Source organism: Clarias gariepinus, chromosome 1, assembly GCF_024256425.1.
Source record: "Clarias gariepinus isolate MV-2021 ecotype Netherlands chromosome 1, CGAR_prim_01v2, whole genome shotgun sequence".
In the NCBI taxonomy this organism is placed as follows: Eukaryota; Metazoa; Chordata; class Actinopteri; order Siluriformes; family Clariidae; genus Clarias; species Clarias gariepinus.
In genome coordinates, this window is record NC_071100.1 from 15,812,728 (window position 1) to 15,835,685 (window position 22,958).

The 22,958-nt window shown below is 37.4% G+C and overlaps 1 protein-coding gene across 1 annotated transcript; it reads right to left on the reverse strand.

The window, feature by feature from the left end:
• Window positions 1–468: 468 nt before the first annotated feature.
• Window positions 469–7,578, reverse strand: LOC128530478 (SLAM family member 5-like). Its single transcript, XM_053504447.1, has 5 exons — window positions 7,515–7,578; window positions 6,486–6,809; window positions 911–1,189; window positions 642–752; window positions 469–512 (listed from the first exon to the last, which is right to left on the reverse strand). The coding sequence occupies exons 1-5, from the start codon at window positions 7,576–7,578 to the stop codon at window positions 469–471; spliced, it is 822 nt and encodes a 273-aa protein (XP_053360422.1).
• Window positions 7,579–22,958: the final 15,380 nt, after the last annotated feature.

Sequence of the window (22,958 nt, forward strand, 5' to 3'; positions counted from 1 at the left end):
ATTTAACTCAGCTTTCCAAAAATTTCAATTCATTCATGATTTAGCAAGGCGGAGGCAATTACTTTTTCAAATAGGACCAGGTAGGATTGGACAGTGTTCTCCCTTAATAAATAATCATCATTTAAAACCTAAATTATGTATTTAATCTGGACATATTTGCACATATTTGGGTATCTTGCATGTGTCGATGGTTTTAATCATTTAAGTGTAGCAAATATGCAAAAAAAATAATAATAATAATAAAAAATTCTGGAAGGGAAAAATAGTTTTTCTGGGCACTGTTTAATATTTGTATTATATTTGTATTATATTAATTAGAATTAATTAGAATTTTCTGTACTTCTGACTGAATATGAATATAATAAATGAAAATATAAATAAAACATTACAATATTTTAAAGCAGAGTATTTTTTCCTGTTTTAATAAACTGTAACGTTGTAGAGGCAGATGCGCAGAGAGCCAAGTGCTTATTCCTCAGTGACAGTTACAGCATACCGGCTTTTATGATGTCCTGTAAAATAATAAATCAATCAACCAATAAATAAATAAATAAATAAATTAATTAATAACTTCATCATAGAACATCTGTTTTCAGACTACTGCTTATTATTCTTATTATTTTATTGGGTATTTTATTTACCTCGAGCTCTGTAACATTTCACACCCAGGATGATGGTCACCAGCAGATATGGAGACACCGTCACTAGACTACTGATGAGTAACAATAGTGTTTCCACATCAAAGATTAAAACTACACACACACACACACACATCGGATTCAATGAAGACATTTTTGTAAAAGTTGTTATAGAGGAAAGGAATTATTTTAACACTATTAGATATTCCAATGTCAAAACTGTCAGGTATTTATATGCTACAATTTGGTTCTCACAATGATATAAAACATACCCTTATCTTCCACCCCGGGGTGAACATTGTGACTACAGCTCAGTGTCTCTGTATCAGTCATGTTGCTGACGTTGTTAGTTGCAGTGCAGTTCAGTGTCACGTCTCCATCTGCTGGTGAGAGACTGAACTGCAGCTGAGCTCCACTCCCAGTCTTATAGCCGCTCCACAGGTAGGAGACTCTCTCAGCTCCGAGCGCTGCACACTTCACATCAACATCACAGCTGTTTGTGAACACTTTCCACATCTCAGTCTTCTCAATCTGCACAGCTGTTATGGGGCCTAAAATATAAAACAACAAATAATTAAAATCAGTCAATGCAACAACAGAGAACAACAGAGAATGTAGCAGAATGTGCAGTAAGATATTTGTTGTTTTTTAAGGTTGTACTGTAACATCACTAATAACTTTTTTATGACACTGAAAAGCTAAAAAATAATACTCATCCGTTAAAGTTGACACATTTGCCACATAATTTTAAACACTGCTCACACAATATTCATAGTTAGACACACTGCATGAAAAGAGGTGTATCTGTACTAGAAGACCCCTGTATACACCACTGATTTTCGGAAGTATCTACAAGTACCACTGAGCGTATACATCAAATTCCACCAAGCTAGGATACTTCCAGATTGATACCAATTCGGATGTATCTTGCTGAGGAATCCTTCCACGATACAGCCATTTGTTGCCATGGCAAATAATCCACTCAAGGATTTTGTCAGGAGACATTCACACCTCAAGCTCCATTTACATTTTACACCTTTGCCCAACTCTGCTCTTCTCTATTGGTTATCTATCTCAACATTGATTGGCTGTTTTAAAAAAAACACTCCCAAAACCCTGACATCCATTGGAACATTTTTATTTAGCCCAACCCAAGCCCTCATAACTTAGTGACTTGATTGGTTATTGGGCAGGTATGTGGATAGACCCTATCGCCCCCCCGCCCCCCACAATACTATATATCCCCCACATCCTTAAAAAATGACAACAGAATTGATTCAGAATTTCTTTATTTAAATCAAACCAAACATTAATGAATATACAAAGCAAAGTAAAAATAAGAAACAAAAAAAATCATAAAATATGGAAAAAAATAAACAAATGTGCATTTATGAAGGTGCAATTAAATGAAATTAAAAAAAAAAGTGGGCATTCATGGACACTATGGACACATTCATGCACAATTTTTGCACTATATACTTATACTTTCATTATGGACCACTGCACAAATCACTTTAATAATAAGACACTTTAAGAAGACAGTCACTTTATGCATATTTGCACACCTTTGCCATTTTTTACATTACTTATGGACAAATTTCTATTTTCTTCTTTCTTCTTTCATATTTCTATATTATATATTGTAGCGTTTTTACGCCGGAAAGAATGCTGGAGAGACGAGTGAGCCTATTTGCTGCCCAATGCAATGGCTGGGAGTACTTTATTTAGCACACAGCAGGTATGGCATAAGCAGCACCTTCACTCAGGAGCCTACATCCAATTCATCGTCAGCCTAAACTGGAGCACATTTCACACGTCACACCCCCCCACACACAACCAGGGCCGAAGCCACTAACCAAACAGCTTTCCCCATCATGGTGAACACACCGACGTCCCCGCAAGGCATGCTGGTCGCCAGCCGCCGCCCCGCCCACGCCACACTGCCCCCACCCGAGCTGTGACCGTCCCCGAGGCGTGGAGGCGGTCGGCGCTGGGAACGCCGGCGTCCTTTGGCAGGTGAGGGATGAACGCGAACGTAGTCCTGAGGCGGTCCGGCCTCCACAGAGTTCGATGTTTCCCCGGCGTGCGGCTGGTGAGGCGCAAGACGGTCCCGGTGGAGCAAAACTCGTGCCCGCCCTGCCAACCGCACCCGGTAGATGACATCGGAGAGCCGAGCTATTACCGTACAGGGGCCCACCCAGTGAGACACACGCCCGGCCGAGAGCCCCCTCCTCCTCCTTCCGGAGGAACACACCCACACCTGCTCGCCAGCAGCAAAATCTCGCCCCTGGCTGTGAGTGTCCACGCCCATTCGCCCCATAGGTGCCCGCGAGCACTGGGTGGGGCCCTTCTGCCTGGCGATGAGCGGTTCACAGTTCAGCTGTGAGACCGGCGGAGCGACTGCGGGTGATGCTTTGGGTGACGCAGGAACACGGCTGCACGCTGGCTCGGACGGCTGATCACCACCGGAGGGCCTGGAGGACTGCACGGGGGGAACGTCCTGCGTCAAGGGTTCTACGTCGCGACGGCGCTCCACTCGCTCGCAGTACCGGCCACGCGCTTTGCTGCCCGGCCGGCAAGGAAAAGCGCCGGTGTTAGCGCGCAGATTTTTCCCGTTTGGTCTGCTACCGGAAGTTCCGACCCCCGGGTGTGTGCTGCTAACCTGTCCGGCTATGGTTTGGGTCCGAGCAACCTGGCTACCCCGAAGTTACCACGCAGAGTTCCGCTGGACAAGTTCAGCACCGCACCCCATCTACCCAAAATGTCCAACCCCAAAACGCAGTCCTCCTCGACATTCCCCACAACAAACCCATGGGAATAAGTCCGTCCACCCACCTGGACTCGCGCTGTGCGACACGCCCTTACCTTCACGTAGCCCTCAGCAACGGTGCAGATGTTGAAGGCAGGATCAGGCCGTCCGCAAACACGCTTGCTTTGCCCCAGTAAGCCAGAGCGCAGCAGCGAAACAGTGGAGCTGGTGTCCACGAGCGCCCGCAGTAAGACGCCATCCACCACACAGTCGATGTAAAGCCCAGCGCGGCTTACCACGCGTCCTCCCGGCGCTAGTTTAGCGGCTGCTGGTGTACGCTGTCCCGTGCCTCGGCCTCGCCGCGAAACGTCGGAGAGTTGCTCGTTGCCTAGCCGCAACAGGTAGCCCTGTCCCCGCTCCGCTACTCGGCGGCCCGCTTGGATTTTCAGAAGGTCCTCCGTTGTGCACTTGAACCCGTGACTCTCCATCCCACTTCTGACACCAATGTAGCGTTTTTACGCCGGAAAGAATGCTGGAGAGACGAGTGAGCTTATTTGCTGCCCAATGCAATGGCTGGGAGTACTTTATTTAGCACACAGCAGGTATGGCATGAGCAGCACCTTCACTCAGGAGCCTACATCCAATTCAGCATCAGCCTGAACTGGAGCACATTTCACACATCACACCCCCACACACACAAACAGGGCCAAAGCCACTCACCCAAACACCCTTCCCCATCATGGTAAACACACCGACATCCCCGCAAGGCATGCTGGTCGCCAGCCGCCGCCCCGCCCACGCCACAATATATTTTGTTCTTATTTGTACAGTATATTTTTATTCTTATTTTATCTTAGGTAGCACAGTATATTTTTACTTTTACTAGTTAATTTCATTTTCCTGCAATATTTCTTTTACTGCAATATGTCTTTATTTTTACTTGTACAGTATATTTTACCAGTTAACTTTATTTTCTACCGTATTACCTTTTATTTATATTTATTCTTATGTTTAAGTTTTTATTTTAAGGTCACTGCTAGTCGAAAAAGCATTTCACTGCATATCGTACTGTGTATGACTGTGTACGTGACAAATAAAATTTGAATTTGAATTTAAATTTGAATTAAAAGCAATACTAAAACAAACATGCACCAGTGCTTGTTAAATGTCCAAAATAAATGTCCTGCTAGCCCGGTCTCATTAGATATTACATGCTTGGCACGGCAGGCATGGCACGCAATGGCAGCCTCCTCATCGGACATCAGTTTCAGTATTGCAGTCTGCCACAGTTCTCTCTCTGCATCTGTGTGAAAGACTCTACACCTGGACTCCAGCAACTGCAAAACACACCATACATTCAACGTTGAATTGAAACCGCTTTAATACATACATTTGTAAACAACATTGTCTAATTCGGACGTGACAAACTTTTAAATATGCTAGACACGTACAACAATGCAAGTAACAAAAAGTAGATGTGTAGCCAAATGCTTAGGCTAACTTGGCAAGGTAAAATTTACTACTGCATTGTCAGGTAACATAAAGGTCAACTTACCGCAATGCCCACGTTATGCGCCCTCTTAGCTCTTTTATGCACATAGCTTGACTCTTCCTGCGGTCTTCTCTCATCAAACTTGTGCTTAAATGCATTAAGACGCTGGATAACCTCTTTGAGAAGAGCAGTGTGTGCAGTTAGCTTCTCCTACAAACCTTCAGGCTGAAGAGACAAAGGCACACCATGGCTAATCCCCCCAGCCAGCTATGATAAGAAGGACAGCACCTCTTCCTGCTAGTCATTAACATACAAAAGGCCTTTACACCTCACAGCCATCACCTCTCACTGCTAGCTGTGAGGATTCGTAGAAAGTTTCACTGATTTCTGTATACATCCACATACATGAGATATCTGGTCATTTCACAAAATTTCCTTTGCATTCTACACTTCCAAGCACTCTGCCTCATACATCTGGCAAACTTAAAGTTTACCGGGGCTTTCCTATACTGTATTTGTCCGGATACAGCGGACACACTTTCACTCACTCATTTTGTGTTATTTTGTACAGGCTTTGGAGCCTATCTCAGGGGATTTGGATATGAGGCAGGGTAACCACACAGAGTGTATTGGAGGGAACACACACACATATACACACACATACACGCACACACACACACACACACACACACACTACAGGCAATTTGCAGAAAATGCATCCAGCATTGTGGAAAACATGCAAACTCCACGCACAAAAACCTGAGGTGGGAATCAAACCCTTGCCCTGAGGTTCAAGGTCACAGTGCTAACTGAACCAGATGAACATAAATTATGTTTTTTCTTTTTTTTTTCTTTTTTTCTTTCTTAACAGGTGTAGATTCAATTTATAACAATCTTAGGCCATATCGACACGTAGCCGGGTATTTTTAAAAACAGAGATTTTTCTCTGTGGTTTTTGCCTTTCGTCCACACATAGTTTTGGTCATTGAAAATGGAGTTTTTGGAAAACTCAGTGCAAAGTGAAAATTGTGCAGAAGTCCATGGTGTTGTGTGACCAGGGGGAAACGGAGATTTCGGCTTGTTGTAACGTCACCTTGTGCCGATGATGTAATTGTCTGTGTGCCGGTCTACTTGATTTGACGTCATCTTTGTTTATGAGAATATTTTGTGCAATAGTGGACGTACCTACAGTAAACTAGTGACTGTGTTAACAGTGATTAGGACTTTTTACATGCGTGTACATACACACACACAGTTACGTACACATTATGTTAATGAACAGAGGTGCCTGAATGTACTACTAATCTCACTGCAGCTACATACTGTACAAAACTCTGACGACACAGACCACGCAGACAGTGACGGCTGTTTTTTCGTCGGATTTCGACAAAGTGCAACATGTAATGACGTTTTATATAGGCTCCTGATCGGCCCCCCCTGCTGATTAAGGAGGCTCCTAACAGGAGCTTAACAGGGGGTTTAGCGTTTCCAAGTGGACAAAGATTTTTTTAAAACATAGGTTGTGTGGACGGAATCATTTTAAAAAAAGAAGATAAACCTCAGTTTTTAAAAATACCCAGTAACATGTAGACATGGCCTTACTTACTTTGAATATAAACTGTAAATTCCTCTGTAGGCTGCTGTTTTTCACTTAAATCTATAAACACTGAATATGGCCCAGAGTCTTGGAGTTGAAGGTCTTGTACAGTTATTCCAACTTTATTATTGTCGTCTTTTATCCGTCCTGTGAACTGGGAATTCAGGGAATGTGAGTAAGCTCGGCTTTTAGAATACTCAGCAAACAGTTTCCCATTAAAGAACCACTCAACCAATGACACAGAGTCTTTTGGATATTTCACTGTTAGATCCAGGGAGCTGCCAGTAGCTTTGTACATCACTTTGTTCGTATCAGCCAAGACAACACATAGACCTACAGCAGGGAATAATATAACAAAAATCTGAATTAATAGTACATCAGGTTTTTGCCTATTGGTGTAAAGAGAAATTAAACAAACAACCACAACTAACAACTAAATAAGAAAAAACAATTGTGGTGCTTAATGTTTTTTTTTTATGTTTTTGTGTCTATAATTGACAGCCTATACCTAACAACTACTTTAAAATTAAGCTCTTTATAAATGTATATTTTTATAATTTGCGGTAACCAAATTGTTGATACGGGCTGCAGATACTTCTTCACATACAGACAAGACTTGAGGTTTCCTGATGCTAACCATATCTTTTTCTGGAAATAAAACATGATAAGGGCTGACATGTATATGTGTAATAAAGTAAATTAAATTAAAAAGCAAGGGTGTAGATTTATCATAGTCCAGTTCAGCCAGTTCAGTTGTCATAAGGATAGAGAATAATTGAAACCAAACATATTTCATGTTTGCAGCATTTCATGTTTGGTCCAATTTCAAAACCAAACATGATTATCGTTATAATTGAACACATCACTTTGTTTGGTTACACATTTGACAAAATTTTTAGGCGGTTTTCCAAAATTCAGGAGCAATGTGAAAGCCTCTAACTTATAATGTTATGACTTCAGAAGCTCATGTACTTTATCGTCATATAAGATTATATTCTCCATCTGTACGTAAATCATATCATATTTCTCTGTACATACCCTGAAGAATCCCATACATTAGAACTCCAGTGATGAAAGCATAATGTCCATGATATTCCTTCATTGCTGTGTTAATGAACTACAGTTTCGTCTCACTGCTGCTCAGCTCAAACTGTTGACTCAATACTAGATGAAGTTCAGGACACCAAAAACAATTCCTCAATCACCGAGTGTCTGAGATCTCTCAATGTGTAAATATTTGCTGTAGGTGGCAGCAAAGACAAAAAGAGGCACCTACAGTGTTGTATATAGTGTCCATTTTACACTTTGTCTATTGGATGTGGTTTAACAGCTTTCTCACTTCTCAGACTCTCACTGTTGTTCTGCTAAAACACACTTACTGTAGCACAATGAAGTGGATAACGCCAAAGTACACTGATAAAAGGGACACTCTCTAAATTCTCTGTTATGGGCACATCATCACTTTTATTGCATATGCTTGATTGGTGTCTTCTGATGAGCTTGGTAAAATTCCAAAAAAGTCTTTTACAAGACTTCCACATCCGTATCTTCTTCATCTCTGAATGCCAGTAATTCACTTCATCTCCAGATAATATACAGGCAGATGAGGAGAAATTTTTGTCAAGTTTATACATAAGAAAGTGTTGCTGTTTCATGTGGGCTAACTTGGTCCTGATCTGACACCAGTCCTGTTGTTTTCTTTTACAATTCTGGTAAACAGGAGATTAGCCTTTTGAAACTGACCTGAAGTCAGTATATTGGCCATGTGCTGAGATCTGCTAGGGGTCTGTGTGCACATTGAGTGAATACTGCAGTGTGACCACAAGGCTTCACACACTCCGCTTCAAACGCAATGTAGGGTATATATCTGCATATACTATGTTTTCTACTTTTACTGCATGTACTATACTGAGTGTGAATCTGCCAGTTTGCAGTTCACGTTCTGTTTAGGTGTCAATTAAAATGCAGCAAAGCTAAGAAAAGAGTTTTCTTGTCTATTCATGTTAGTGTGAACTAGCCCACACTTTATGAAATATAAAAAGGGACAGCGTTTTGTGAAGTGATTTGCAAATTACATATTGAACAGAGTTTGTGTTTGAATTTAAGAACTAAACTATGAATCTATTAACCGTAAGACAAATTAAGCAAAGCTTACTAGTGAATGCATTTATTATGTAAATACACCAGTGTTTTCATGATTTCACAAACAGTTCCATAGCTTTTCACAGTTAACGTGTGTAAGTTCAAAAGATTGTGACTCCTGTGGCTCTCCATACTCTCACAACTTTCAGTTCCTCCTTTATTTTCTACAGACCCAACCGGTTTTAACAAGTTTGGCACGGATAGCAAGATGTACACATTAACAATACCCTTTATAGCACAGATAGTAATAAATGGAATTTAGCAAGTGTCATAACACACCTTCCAATATTAAGAAACAGAATTTAAACTTCCAGGATTTAAACTTTCTTGGTAGTGCTTCTGTTTGGGAGATGACGCTTTTGTGTCAAACCATCCAAATGTAATCTGGAAGCAAACCACTTATGAGTAAATATTATAGATTTCAGTTCATGCAATCTCCTCTTATGACTCTTGTGCTTTAAAAGGGGGGACCAGTGGGTGTGCCAACTACAGGGGCATCACACTACTCAACTGGAAAGAGTACTTTTATACCCCTTTTCCACTGCTCTGGTTCCTGTGCCGGTTTCCAATTTTGGAACCATTGCCGCGCTTTTCCAAAAAAAATAAATTGGTGCCGGTGCCCAAAAATAAGCACCGAACCGGCCCCTAAACTCTGCTGGTCTAGTTGCGAGAACCCGTGACGTCATGATCAGTGGGCGGAGTTATAGGGAGCGTAAAAAAAAAAATGGCGGAGACCCAAATTCCGTTAATGTGGAGTGTGGACGAAACAAAAGCGTTTTTTCGGCATTTTGGACATTTGCCGAGATTTAGCAGAAATTGGAAAGTGCTTTAAGAAAAAAAAAGTGTATAAGGAAATAAGAGAAGAACTTATAGTCGCAGGCTTCACATGAACAACCGACCAAATAGTGTATAAGCTAAAAAAAAAACTGAAGAAAGACTTTCAGCGTTTATAACACGTCGAATAAGCTGCTTTTAGATACTGAAATACATTTTCATACTAGTTTGGAGAATAACCAGTAAACTGACATCGGCCATGGTCGTTTCTGTTTAGTGGCCGTGGCCTGTGACGTATTATAATGCAGCTCCCGCTGAGCTCCTGTCTAGTGTAAATGCGGGCCGGTTCTCGGTGGTTCCCAGTCCAGCACTGGCCAAGCACCAGAACCGGCACCTGGCACCTGCACCAGTGTAGTGGAAATGAGGTATAAGGTGCTGGAAAGGAGGGTTTGACCGATTGTCGACTCCAGGATTAAAGAGAAATAATGTGGGCTTCGTCATGGTTGTCACTTTTTCTCATTCAAATTGTCATAAAAAAGGGTCATTGCACTTGCTTAGGAATGTTCCTTAGAAAAATCTGACAAATATGGCAAATTAATTTTGCATTTAGCTTAAACAGACATACTTACTGTATATTTGCCAAATAATATTAGAATTAATAGAATGACTTAATAGCAACGTTTGCATTTTCGAAATAAATTGCAAAGATGCTGCTATTACATGAATTAATTGATTTAGAATTGGTATTACTGTATGTTGTATATTCTACTTCCTACACGGGTTTGTTGAATATGAATACACACATGGAGTAAGATTGATGGAGTTGGAAAATTGTTATTACTGTATAGTTATACATTTATAATGTTTACTGGTTATGACTTAATAGCTTAATGTCCTCATCATAAGTTGACCATGAAGGTCAAAAGGGAAAATTAATTAATTAATTTAAGTCGTTTTTAAAAAAAGGTCATGCAAATTATTTGTTGAAATGCAAAGCCAAATAATGGTACATTACGTGCTGTTTAAAAACATTCAGTCCTATTCTGCTCTTGTTAGACCAGCAAAGGTTGGGCAGATCTTTTTTTTTCCTTCTGTATTTTTTATTACAATTAGGCGCAGAGCACATAAACATTTGCAGATACCTGGCCTATACACCACAGAGGTCTGGTGGAGTCATGCCCCAGAGTGCCAGAGCTGCCACGGTGGCAAAAGTGGAAACCAAAAATAGGGATTAATATAAATAATTTACATTTTATGACTGGTCAGTGTACCATTGCAGATATTTTTTAATAAGCATTTACATTTGTGTTTTATTAGTGGAAGAATCTTGAAACTTGAAAGATTTATGAATAAAAAAAGAAAAGCCAAAGTGCTTATTCAAGAGGGAAAATCCAGTGGTTATTTAACAGGAAAAAGTCTGGAATCCAAGCTTTAAAAAATATAATTATTGATTGAAATCTTTGCAATATAATAATATTCTTCTTCTGTATTTAAAGAAAGCACTTCTGGATTCTGATACATGCAGCAATTCTGGTTTTACAGTGGCAAGATAAAGTATGTGAACCTTTTTGGAATTTCATGGTTTTCTGCATTAGTTTGGCATAAAATGTGATCTTCATTTAAGTCAAGGGTGTTGATAAATATAATGCTTCCAAAATAATGACACAAAAAACCCTGATCTTTCATGTTTTTATTGAACATACTCATTTAAGATTTTAAATGGAGTCGGAAAAGTGAGTGAACGTTTGGAATTAATAACTGGTTGACACCCCCCTTGGCAGCAATAACCTCAACCTGCTGCTTCCTGTAGCTGTGGATCAGACCTGGCCATCATTCAACAGGAATTTTAGGGCAGAACTGCTTTACTGTAGCTCTGTTATTTTCTTTAGAGGTCTCATGTGTAGTCATTCCATAGCATCTCTGTTGGGTTAAGGTCTGGGCTCTGACTTGGCTCCAAAAAACAGATTTTGTTTTTCTGAAGCCATTCTGTTGTGGACTTACTCTGATGTTTTGGGTCATTGTCCTATTGGAAGGACTGCAAGTTGGGCGGGCCCAAATCATGAAGTTTTTTTTCACCATACTTTACTCTTTTTAAATCAGATGTAGTGCGGCATGTTCTTTCCTAATAGTTATATCTTCATTAGTGCACATGATGAACATCATGCCGATACCGTCAATACTTATGTGCAGTGTCAATGTGCTCTTTCGCAAACTTCAAGCATGCTGCAATGTTCCTTTTAGTAAGCAGTGGCTTTCTTAGTGGTGTCCTGCCATGGTGTAGTCACAGTCCCAAAGTATCTCCATTTGCCTAACTCTGCTAACTCTGTAGACCGATGAATTTCTAAAGTCTTTAAAATTGTTTTGTAACCCCTTCCAGCTTTAAAAAATTAACAATTCTTGATTATTGATCCTCTGAAAATTCTTTTTTAGTGAGGCATGGCTCACATGAGCATATTCTTCTTGTCTGGAAAAAACTCATAAAATGTGCATGGTTTTTAAACCAAGTAGCTCTAGTCCACACCTCCAAACTAATTTTCTTAACAAGACTCCAGATATGCTAACACCTGACTCCAGTTAACATTTTTGAGGTCATTAACTCAAGGATTCACATACAGTACCTTTCACTTCATTCCTTTGTTACTATTTTAGGTACATTATATTTGTCAATACCCTTGACTTAGATGAACATCAAATCACATTTTATGACAAAGTTATGCAGAAAACCATGACATTTCAAAATGTTCACATACTTTTTCTTGCCACTGTGTGCAATATACAATTTTTCATACATCAATTCGAGAGTGGTTGAGGGAAGACAAAAACAGAGATTCTCTCATTACCTAGGGCACATAGTGTGACCCCTAATCTGGAATAAAAGTTCCATACAGAAGAACAGGAAACATACGAATAGTAAAATTTTTCTACACTCCTAAAATCTGAATACAAAAGAATGTTGTAATCATTAATAGAATCTTACACTCAAATACTAAAAACCTAAAAAAAAGTAAATGCAGGTTCATCAGACCTGCAATGGTCTGAAATGCTCATGACTGTTAGCTGTCATACTTGTGGTCCTACTTTCAGGAATAGGAGTAAGAGCTACAGTATTTATCAGAAGTCTTAAAATAGGAAATCACTCCTATTTCCACAAAAAATATAGGTTCTGGAGGTGTTCTAACTGGTTAGGAGTAGTAAAGAAATGGCGTTTAGGCAGAGACACATGTGAAAGAGAGATTTTAGTAACAATGATTGACACAGAGCTCATAAAAACACGTTTGGACAAAAATCAAATACTTTTTTTTCCTTTTGTAAACATCGTGTGTGGTATGTATGGCCTATTTCATATATGCTCTCTCCACAGGTGACTGTTACTGTATGTTTTTTTAGTAACAGCAAAGATGCAGCTTTGAAACAGTGACACAGCCGACAGTGTCAGAAATAATAAATGAAACTCTGCTCCTACAGCACTGCAGATCATGTGCAGATTCAATCATTCATAAATATATACAGTATTTATATACACATTCCATATACTTATAATAAAACTTATAATACTTTTAGATTCTACACAATATGTGGCTTAATTGTTTTTCATTTTAATGTTATAGTTCATCAATATATTTAATTTGAGAAATAAAAGTCATAATTCCTAAATTGTACTGTACATCAGTTCATTGTTGTACAAGTATTAACCTTATACAGGTAGCATAGCTCCAGCAACTGCAGCTGAGCTCCACTTGCAGTCTTGTGGCCGCTCCACAGTTAGGAGACACATCTACATCACAGCTTTTTAATCTGCACAGCTGTTATTGTACTTTAACACGCAATTAAAAAAAGTAAATTAACAAAAATTAGGAATCTTTGTAACTGCAGAAGTGTAATTACACTCTCACCCAACCTATAATGTCTGTGATTAGTAAACACTAAACATTAAACATACACAGATACTCCCTATGGATATATTTATGGTTTATCACTATAGATGCAGTAACTAGCTAAAATGTGTTTGTCTTGGTTAATATACAGATAATGAAGATCACCTAATATCATCTTTAAGTAGCCTATATGTGTTTGAGCCTGTCCTTTATTTTCATCTGCAACCCCCGAGAATGTCCCAGAGTCTTGGGGTTGAAGATTTTTTTATAGTTACTTTCTCTTTATCGTGGTTCTCTTTTAATCTTGCTTTGAACTGGAATTGTGGAATGGTATAATTATGATCTGATCATATTCAGCAAATGTTTCATCATTGAACTTTCACTCAGTGAGAGACACTGTCCCACTGTTTTCTATCTGGAAATCCAGGGAGCTCCCAGCAGCTCTGAGCAGTGTCATTGTCTTCTGATCAGCCAAAACATACATAACTGCCATAAGATAAAAGATAACACATTGCAGACTATATGTCAGAAAGATTTTATTTATGCCCACTGATATTAAGTTATAATGAGATTTGAAAGTCTTTAGGCTCCCAGATAGAAGTCCTTACCTAAACCACTATAACACTGACAATCCAATTAATGGTTAATAAAAGACCAGCCTAGTTTTGAACATTGAATGATTCATATTAGTGGCAAGATATGTTCTATCTACAACCTTTAGGAAATGAATTCTTATATTTGGGTTCATCACTAAAATCTGATGTGTCTTTTAAACAAAAACTTTGAGCAATTATTTTGTATCTTTTAAATTTCAGAGCATTTTCAAAAAGCCATGTACCTAACTAAAAAAATATGAATATAGATTCACCATGTGCATTATTAATGTCCCATATTTGTTCCTGTACCTACCCTGAAAAATAACAATCATCAGAACAGAAGAAAGCATTATATCCATGATTGTACTGCATTGCTGTGTTAGTAAATGACAGTTTCCTCATGCTGCAGGTTGATTTAGACTGTTAACTTAACAGTAGATGAACAAGATACCAAAACCACTTTTTTTTTACTCACTTAGTATCTGTGATGTTTTAATATATGAATGTTTGTTGTGGGTGGCAGTAAAGGCAAAAAACCACACTTACATTGTAGTATACAGTATATGTCCATTTTACACACAGTGTATTGTCTGTGGTTTAGCAGCATTTTCCATGAACTGTCATAGATGCTCACTGTGTTTCTGCTAAAACATGCACAGCTATGAGTAACAACATGTTTGATCAGAAGACTTCCCAATAAATGTCTGGATTAAGTGGGAATTAGTTTGAAAGATATTTATTTTAAGATTGGAATTTCAGTTGAGCTTTTTTTGTCCCATGTAAATAAAATTTTGAATACTGAATTCTGAAATATGAATAATGACTAAAATATTTGAATAATGATTGTTAGTGATTGGAAGTTTGGAAATTGAAATAATACACAGACACAAATATTAACCTATATTAAATAATTTGAAATACATTTATTTGAAGAATTTCTGTTTCAACATACAGTAAATGGCTGACCTTTTTCTCATTTAGCACCCCTAGCAGAAATCATGCTCAACTACATCCAACATGGTAACAGCATGGTAACAGACAAGTGGCAAGCAAAAAGGTGCAGTTTCTTGAATATCTACTGAGGGTTGGTTCTAAAACTGAATTAATCTTTATAGACCCCAATGTTAAAGTTCCCAACTTTACGGTAGAAAAAAAAGATTTGTGAGGAGGGCACACATACTGTACACACACTCACATGTTCATTCATACACTGCGCGATTTGGGAATGTCAAGTATCCTAATTTGCATGTCTTTGAACTGTGGGTGGAAACCGGAGTACCAGGAGGAAACGCACCAAGCATATGGAGAACATGCAAACTCCATGCACACAGACCCCGATGTGGGAATCGAACCTGGAGGTGCCAGGCAAACAGTGCTAACCACTAAACCACCATGCCGTCTCAATCCAATGCATTACCATATAAATTGACATTAGCCACCATAGCATTTTTGCTAAGCATTGCTAGCTATGCTTGCTAGCTTGTGGGTAGTAACTAAGGTAGGTAGGCAAGTTCCAAATTACAGCAAGGCTCTGTTTGTTCTACCAATTTGTCCTTTTATGTATTAACCAGGATTTAGGTGGAGTCAGCTCCTGCTAAGATGACCAGAGCACTCACAAAACCACTCTTAAAAAAACTTACAGGTAACGTCACAGAGAATATGTTCAAATCTTTTTATATGGTCTATAGTAATGAGAAAGGGGAAATCTCCAGTTCTTAACTTAGACTGTATAAAAAACAAAAAAGGACCCAGGCTGTTGTTTAGAACCCACCTACTGTACTCACTGTAACTCAGTTATTATCATCATCATGATTATCATGAATTTATCTTTAGCTAAGCTAAAATGCTATAGTTGTTAACTTTAGATGTTAAAGCATTTGAATGAACTCTGCACTACCTCCTATGTTAATTCCTACATTTCTTGTGGTAATATAAATCACAATAATTCCAGTAAGCTGGTTAGCATGTAGCTAGCGGTTTGACACTTGCAACGCAGATGTCACTCAAATCCCCCTAAATATGCAGAACTTATATTTGTAAAATTTGCAAGTTAATGACACTATAAGGACTTGGTCACTAAACAATTATGGATTTCATGAAGAAAAAATCCTTTCCCTCCACAAGGGAAACAATCAGGGTTTATAGTCCTTAAAAAAAAAAAAGTAAGAACATTAAACAGTGCTGGTTGGATTGTTTATATTGATGGCTTTTTATGTACTGCACATTTATTCTCGTAATCCATTCTGGATGTTTGGTCCTGACCGGAATATGGCTGCCAATTAGAATATATCTAGCTGTCCAATATGCACTGCATCATTGTCTGTGTGACAGTTTAGTTGCATGTGTCAAAGTAAAATAAACAATAAATAATAAAAATTCCAGCAATTATTTAACTCAAAAGAATATAAACATACAGTACAAACATACATACTGTACAGTACAAACGAACTGGTAAGCTGAGAAAATATTAATATAAAATCTAAAAACATAAGATATTTTGTAGCAGAATCATTGCTTTTAGATTTAACTATGAAGTTCTATTTTTTTATTTTATCTCTCTCTCTTTTTTTTTTTTAAAGCAAGCAAGGTGCTTATTCTTCAATTACTGCCATGGCATATTGGCTGCTTGTGTCACCTGTTGAAAAAACAAAACAAACAAAAGAAACCTAAACAAAATTTAAAATTGTATATTATTATTATTATTTTTTTTTTTGTTTTGTTTTTAGTATTGCTTATAGTTCTTACCGTGAGCTCTCTTACATTTTACACCCAGAATGACGGTCGCCAGCAAATACGGAGAAAACGCCACGAGACTGCTGATCAGTTTGAGCATTGATAATGGAGTTTCTATATGTGAGACAAAACACACTCACATGCGCACACACACGCGCGCACACACACACACACACACACACACACACACACACACACACCTCTGATGCAGTGCACAGACATTTAAGTAAGGTTTGTGCAGTTACTGGAAAGGTGTCATTTTACCAGTTTTACATCTCAGTGTCTCTGTAGCAGAACTGGAGCTGACATTGTTAGTTGCAGTGCAGTTCAGTGTAATGACTCCGTCTGCTGGTAAAAAACTGAAACGCAGCTGAGTCCCATTTGCAGTCTTATAGCCGCTCCACAGGTAAAAGACACGCTCTGCTCCGGGGGCTGCACACTTCATATAAACATCACAGCTGTTTGTGGACATTGGCCATGTCTGATTCTTCTCAATTTGCACAAATGTTATTGGACCTATCACACACACACACACACACACACACACACACACACACACACACACACACACACACACACACAAAGAAACTCCTGATATTGCAACTGCAATGATTTCATGTAACAGAACACATAGCTTTGGCTATAAGTTTGGAATGCATGGACTAAAATCTCTTATTGAAAACATATGGTCTAGGAGAGAGTTAAAATAATTCACACCACATTAGTTTAGGTAATTAATGTTTATAAGTGCAAAATTATGTACTTACTTTGAATATAAACTCTAAATGATTGAGATGGATGCTTTTGTCCAGCAATGCTAAATGCAGACACTGAGTAAGTTCCAGAGTCTTGGGGTTGAAGATCTTGTACAGTTACGCTAACTCTATCATAGTCCTCCTTTAATCTTCTTCTGAAATTAGATTCTAGAAGTGTGTAGTTCTGTTCTGTACTGTATTCAGCAAAAATGTTATTGTTGAAGCTCCACTGAACAGTTAATCCTGATTCCATTGCATACTGAAAAGACATATTCAGGGAGCTTCCAGCTTTAAGCAGCTTCACTGTGTCAGCTAAAACAATACTTACTCCTAGTGAAGAGAAAAACAATACATGTGAATATTTGATGAAAACTACCCTACTGAGTGATCACATGTGTTTTTACATCTGATATTCATGTAATATACTTCTGATATGCAAACATTACTGTACTTTGTTGATTATATGGAAGTTGAGTGATGTAATCTGGACTTATTTCTTGTCCTGTTGACATGACTCAACATCCAGATACCCTCAACTGGATGACAGAGAATCTTCACAAACATACTTCATTGATTGTGCACATGTGCACAACACAATATCATGTCCAAGGACATATGAAAGCCAGTACCATTCAACAGTAACAAAATATTTCAGTGCTCACATGTTCAGACTGATGCCAGCAACATTTCCAACATTTCAATTTTTTTTTTAGATTTTATGATTTTATTTCTATGACTTCTATGCTTTTATTGTGTGGTCTATTCTCTTGTTGATGATGGTAAGTGTTATGTGTATAATGGCCAATCAGTCTCATCATTTATCTATGATTACCGAGGCCCCTAGTAACAATGGTTTTTGGACAAAATTATCCATCACTGGCCATAAATTAAGCATATTTGAAGCACAGCAAATATATCTCTGCTCTTTAACAAAACAGGCCAAATCTGGCAATAAAAATAAAAATAAAATAACATTATACTCTGTCTTTCCTTACCTGCACCATCATATTTACATAAATACATATGGTAAATACATAAATACTACCAACTACAGAGCACATAAAAAAAATGTGTTACAGAGCAAACTAACTAAGAGCTTGGTATTAAAATCAGTTCACTTCATGATCAGTTCCTTAAAGATCACATAATAATTTGGTACATTTAGTCGTCCTTGCTCATATGCCACTATGGGTGATTTTCTAGCTTGCAAACATTTGGAGTCTAATTCAATGTGTTGTTTCCACATTCCACCTTAATAATAAAAAAAAAAAAAACATTAAATCAGTTAAACAAACAACCGTAATAAAGCTGAAATAAACACACCTGGTATATGTGGATAAGACTGAACACATGTGGATTATACGGACAAACTGACCCTGACAATACTGATTAATATTGATTCATAAGCACCGTTATTGACTGATTATATTTAAGCGCATTCATGGGGTCATTATTAGCGCTTCCTTACCTCTTTGGCAACATTCGGCAGCCAAAAATCTTTGTGTTAAATGTAGATGGGAGTGATGACAAAATGAACAAAGTGATATTTTATGGAAAATAATGCTGATTAAACATTATTGAAATATATATTATATGTAATGGTTTGATTATTTCTGTTTTGGCATTTGAGTTTAATCATACACAAAACAGGGCTATTTAGATTCATGGCAACATTCATGGGATAGCACACTTGATTAAGACAGAACTTAACAAAACACACGCAATATTATGTGTAAGGTATGACGGCTCCTACATACACTCATACTGCTAAAGCTCAGAATCAAGTCACTAAATAAAAACAGATTTAAAATAAAAACACGCATTTAACTGTGCAGTCAAACACAAAGTGACAAAGTGACACTAGGGATGAAAACAAAGGTAAAAGTAATTATAATAATAGTAATAACAATTGTTATTACAGCAATACTACTACAACTAATAATAATAATAATAAATAGGGAAAGTATTACCAAATACCCAAACCACATATATTTAAGGAACAAAATTAGAGTAAATTTGTCATTACACTTAATTATAAAATGATGGTCAAACCACACACATTTTAAAATAAAACATTTCTATTGTGCATTAGACTTTACTTAAAGGGACTCTACTTTACACATTATTTATTTTACCTGATCATAACACTACTAATTAAAGTAATTTTGTATGTATTGTTTCTGTTTTGCTTTATAGTGTGATTTGTGTATAAAATATTGATACTCCAGTCTCCAGTACACAGACAGTGATGTTGTTACCAACATTTCTCACAAGAGGGACTATAACTGTAGTAAACGTTGCTGTCCTGAAGTGTTGTTAATATGAGCACTCAGTAGTGCAGCTCTGAGGGGAAATGCCAGAAAGGTGTTCATAACAATGTGCTGTTATGTCTGTATTTTTGCAGTACAACAGTTTAGGGAGACAAGGGTAGCTCAGTGGCTCAAGGGTAGCTTAGTTTAGGGGCCAGGGGTAGCTCAGTGGTTAAGGCATTGGACTACGGTTCAGAAGATCCCAGGTTCAAACCCCACAACCACCAAGTTGCCACTGTTGGGCCCTTGAGCAAGGCCCTTAACCCTCAACTGCTCAGATGTGTAATGAGATAGAAAAATCTAAGTCGCTCTGGATAAGAGCGTCTGCCTAAATGTAAATATATATCTCTTGTTTTATTTAAGTTGGCTGCATTTATAAACTGTAGTAGCCACATAGCTGTTATAAAATTTATGTTCTATGCAATCAAATGAAATAAAATATGGTTTCCAACCATATGACACCAAAAATATTTCTGCGGCTAGAGAATGATACGTGCTAGCAATTACTTGGAAAATATGTTAAACAGCAGTGATGAGCTCTAAGTGTAGTGTCTGATCATTTAGAATTATGCATATTTTTCGCTAATGTTTCTTTTTGATTCTGTAAGGCTGCTTTGTGACAATGGCCACTGTAACTAAATTAAATTGAATAATGCCAGATAATTTAATTAATAGAAATATATTTTTTAAAACTCACTAAACATAAAATGAAATGACATTTACCTACTGTACCAGTTACTGTACCATATTCATTTATCTTTTATTTGCTTACTTACTAACTAGTATTACTGCTTTTTTTTAGGGCTCTAAAACTACGGCAGTATGAATGACAATGGAATGTCGCAGAACGTGCGAGTTGACGCCCTTGCACCGATAACTAACCATTAAAATGTTTGATTTGAATTAAATGCCACTAGTCCGGGATAGTTTCATAATATCTATTTTTAAAATTGTTTCTATTTAAACATTTTAATGAACGTCTATATTTTGACATTTCACTGTTGTGTAGATAACGAATGTGAAAATTTTCCAAAGATCAGGGAAATTTATTTACCCCTGACTTATGGCATGAATAAAAAAGCTTATTTGCTGTGAATCATTATATTTTAATGATCATGAAAAATGACATATCTTTCTTAGTACATACCCTGAAGAATTCCAAGCATTAATGCTTCAAAGATTGAAACACGATATGCATGCAAGTCCTGCATTTCTGTGTTAGTAAATGTCTGTTTCGTCTTGCTGCAGCTCAGCTCAAACTGTTGACTCAACGCTAGTTGAAGTCTAGGTTCCTAAAACACTTCCTCATTCACTGAGGTGAGTGTGTGTGTCCACGCGCTCGTCTCATATACAATGTATGAGCTTCATATTATTTTATAATAATGAAATGAGATGCCCAAATTCGTGCTTTGAAATTCATAGTAAGTTTCTTATATAGTTTTTGTAATGTCTTAACAGGGTCAAATTAATAAAAGAAATGGCAATGTCTCGGTTTTAATGTTCTTAAATTAATTTAATTACCTGATAGTAGGCTACATTATGATCTAATAGTGTTAACTATGCGAATGTCCTGATTCGTGAATATGCCAACAAATCTTATTTAAAGCGTAAAAATGTGTCACCATCATCAAAAGACTATTTATATGTAATTTTATCATATTAAGTAAATATTATTTTTTGAACACAAAAGGGCTTAGGGCTTTTCTTCATGTTTTTGCTGTTTGTGTCCAGCATTGAATAATAATTTCATCCATTATTTAACCACGATTGGGTATATATATATATGGCAAAAAACATTTTAGGCAGAGATGTCTGCTCGGTCTTGTTTATTTGTTTTAAAAACCCCAATTCTGCAAATTCCCCCATCAGCGAAACCGGTTTGTTAACTTCACACCTATCATGAATAAAAGGTCTTTTTCTTTTCTAAAAAAAAAAAAAAAAAAAAAAAATTCTTTCATTTTTGTGAAGCTGCTTTGAGACAATGACCATTGTTAAAAGCGCTATATAAATAAAATTGAATTGAATTAAATTAAATTGAAAAGGTGAGAAGAGGCATTACAGTAACTGGGGGTTGTGTGGGTGAGCTTCACCTTAGAGCGTGCTGTCACGTTGTATTCAAAGGATATTTCAAAAACAAAATCATGTTTGCTTCAGCATTGGAAACAATATTGTATTAGGCTAACTTTATTAAAGATTATACACTTTTTTATTTTTTGTAAAATTTGTCTATTTGCACACACACACGCAGGCATCTTTAAATTTGAACAGAAAATAATAGTGGACTGGTAGGAATGTTCTTTTTCCTATAACTTAAACGGCTGAATGAAGTTAAATATACACAATACATTAATAATCGTGTTTGCTTTACATTTAAGCACTCATGTGTAAATAGCTCTTTCATTGCATATATACTACCATATCATATATTTGTGTCTAATACTGTTTTATTCATATTTTACAACATTACATGCAGTTTGTAATTCACTTGCAATTGTACTTTTAAAATGTAACCTACGTATCTACAGTATAAGCATATTTAACTACTTCAGCAGTGAATGAGAAATTTGGTCGGTCTGGCTTTTAGATAAAGTTCTTATTTGATATAATTTAATTATTTAATTAATTATCATTATAAACATGATTCTTATTCTCTATATTCTTGTCGAGTATAGACCTTCATGTCTGCATTTTTCCGCATGCGTTTATCATCCTTTTGATTAAAACGCAGCTTTTGTTAAGGCTGCGGGTTTATACACGCAGATGAATGAATTTTAGATGCATTTTAAAGTATCTTTTTAGGACTTGTGTGTGTGTGTGTGCACGTAGAGTTTGTGTGTGTGTGTGTGTGTTTGCGACGTTATCTTCTCCTTCAAACATGCTTCCAACCAACCAACCCTGGCCTCCAAACTCAGAAGGCGACGTGTCATAGCCGATAACTGCTCCTTTGATCTGCTGGTTACAGCGGGGCGTCGACTGCTGATCAGTGTGAAGTAGCATGTACAAGCCAAGCTCTTCCCCAAAAATAGTGTGAATGTCTGCAGCAAACACTAACCATTGAAATGTTAAGAATTTAATTAAACACAAATATATAAATTATTTTTTCTTTTTATTATTATTTTTTCAATATATATATACTGTATTTATGGTACTTTTACTACACTGAAGTACCATTTAAAGCTATATATTCATTTATCTTTTATTTGCTTACTTACTAACTAGCGAATGCTTTTTTAGGGCTCTAAAACTACTCATGTGTAAATGAATGACAATGGAATGTCGCAGAATGTGCGAGTTGACA

Excerpts from the sequence above, each read along its gene's own strand:
- LOC128530478 (XM_053504447.1), bottom strand. The coding sequence starts at position 7,578 with ATGAAGGAATATCATGGACATTATGCTTTCATCACTGGAGTTCTAATG. Across the intron at positions 6,810-7,514 it reads AATGTATGGGATTCTTCAGG|GTCTATGTGTTGTCTTGGCT; the intron begins GTATGTACAGAG and ends TCCCTGCTGTAG. Across the intron at positions 1,190-6,485 it reads ATTTACAGTTTATATTCAAA|GCCCCATAACAGCTGTGCAG; the intron begins GTAAGTAAGGCC and ends TTTATATTTTAG.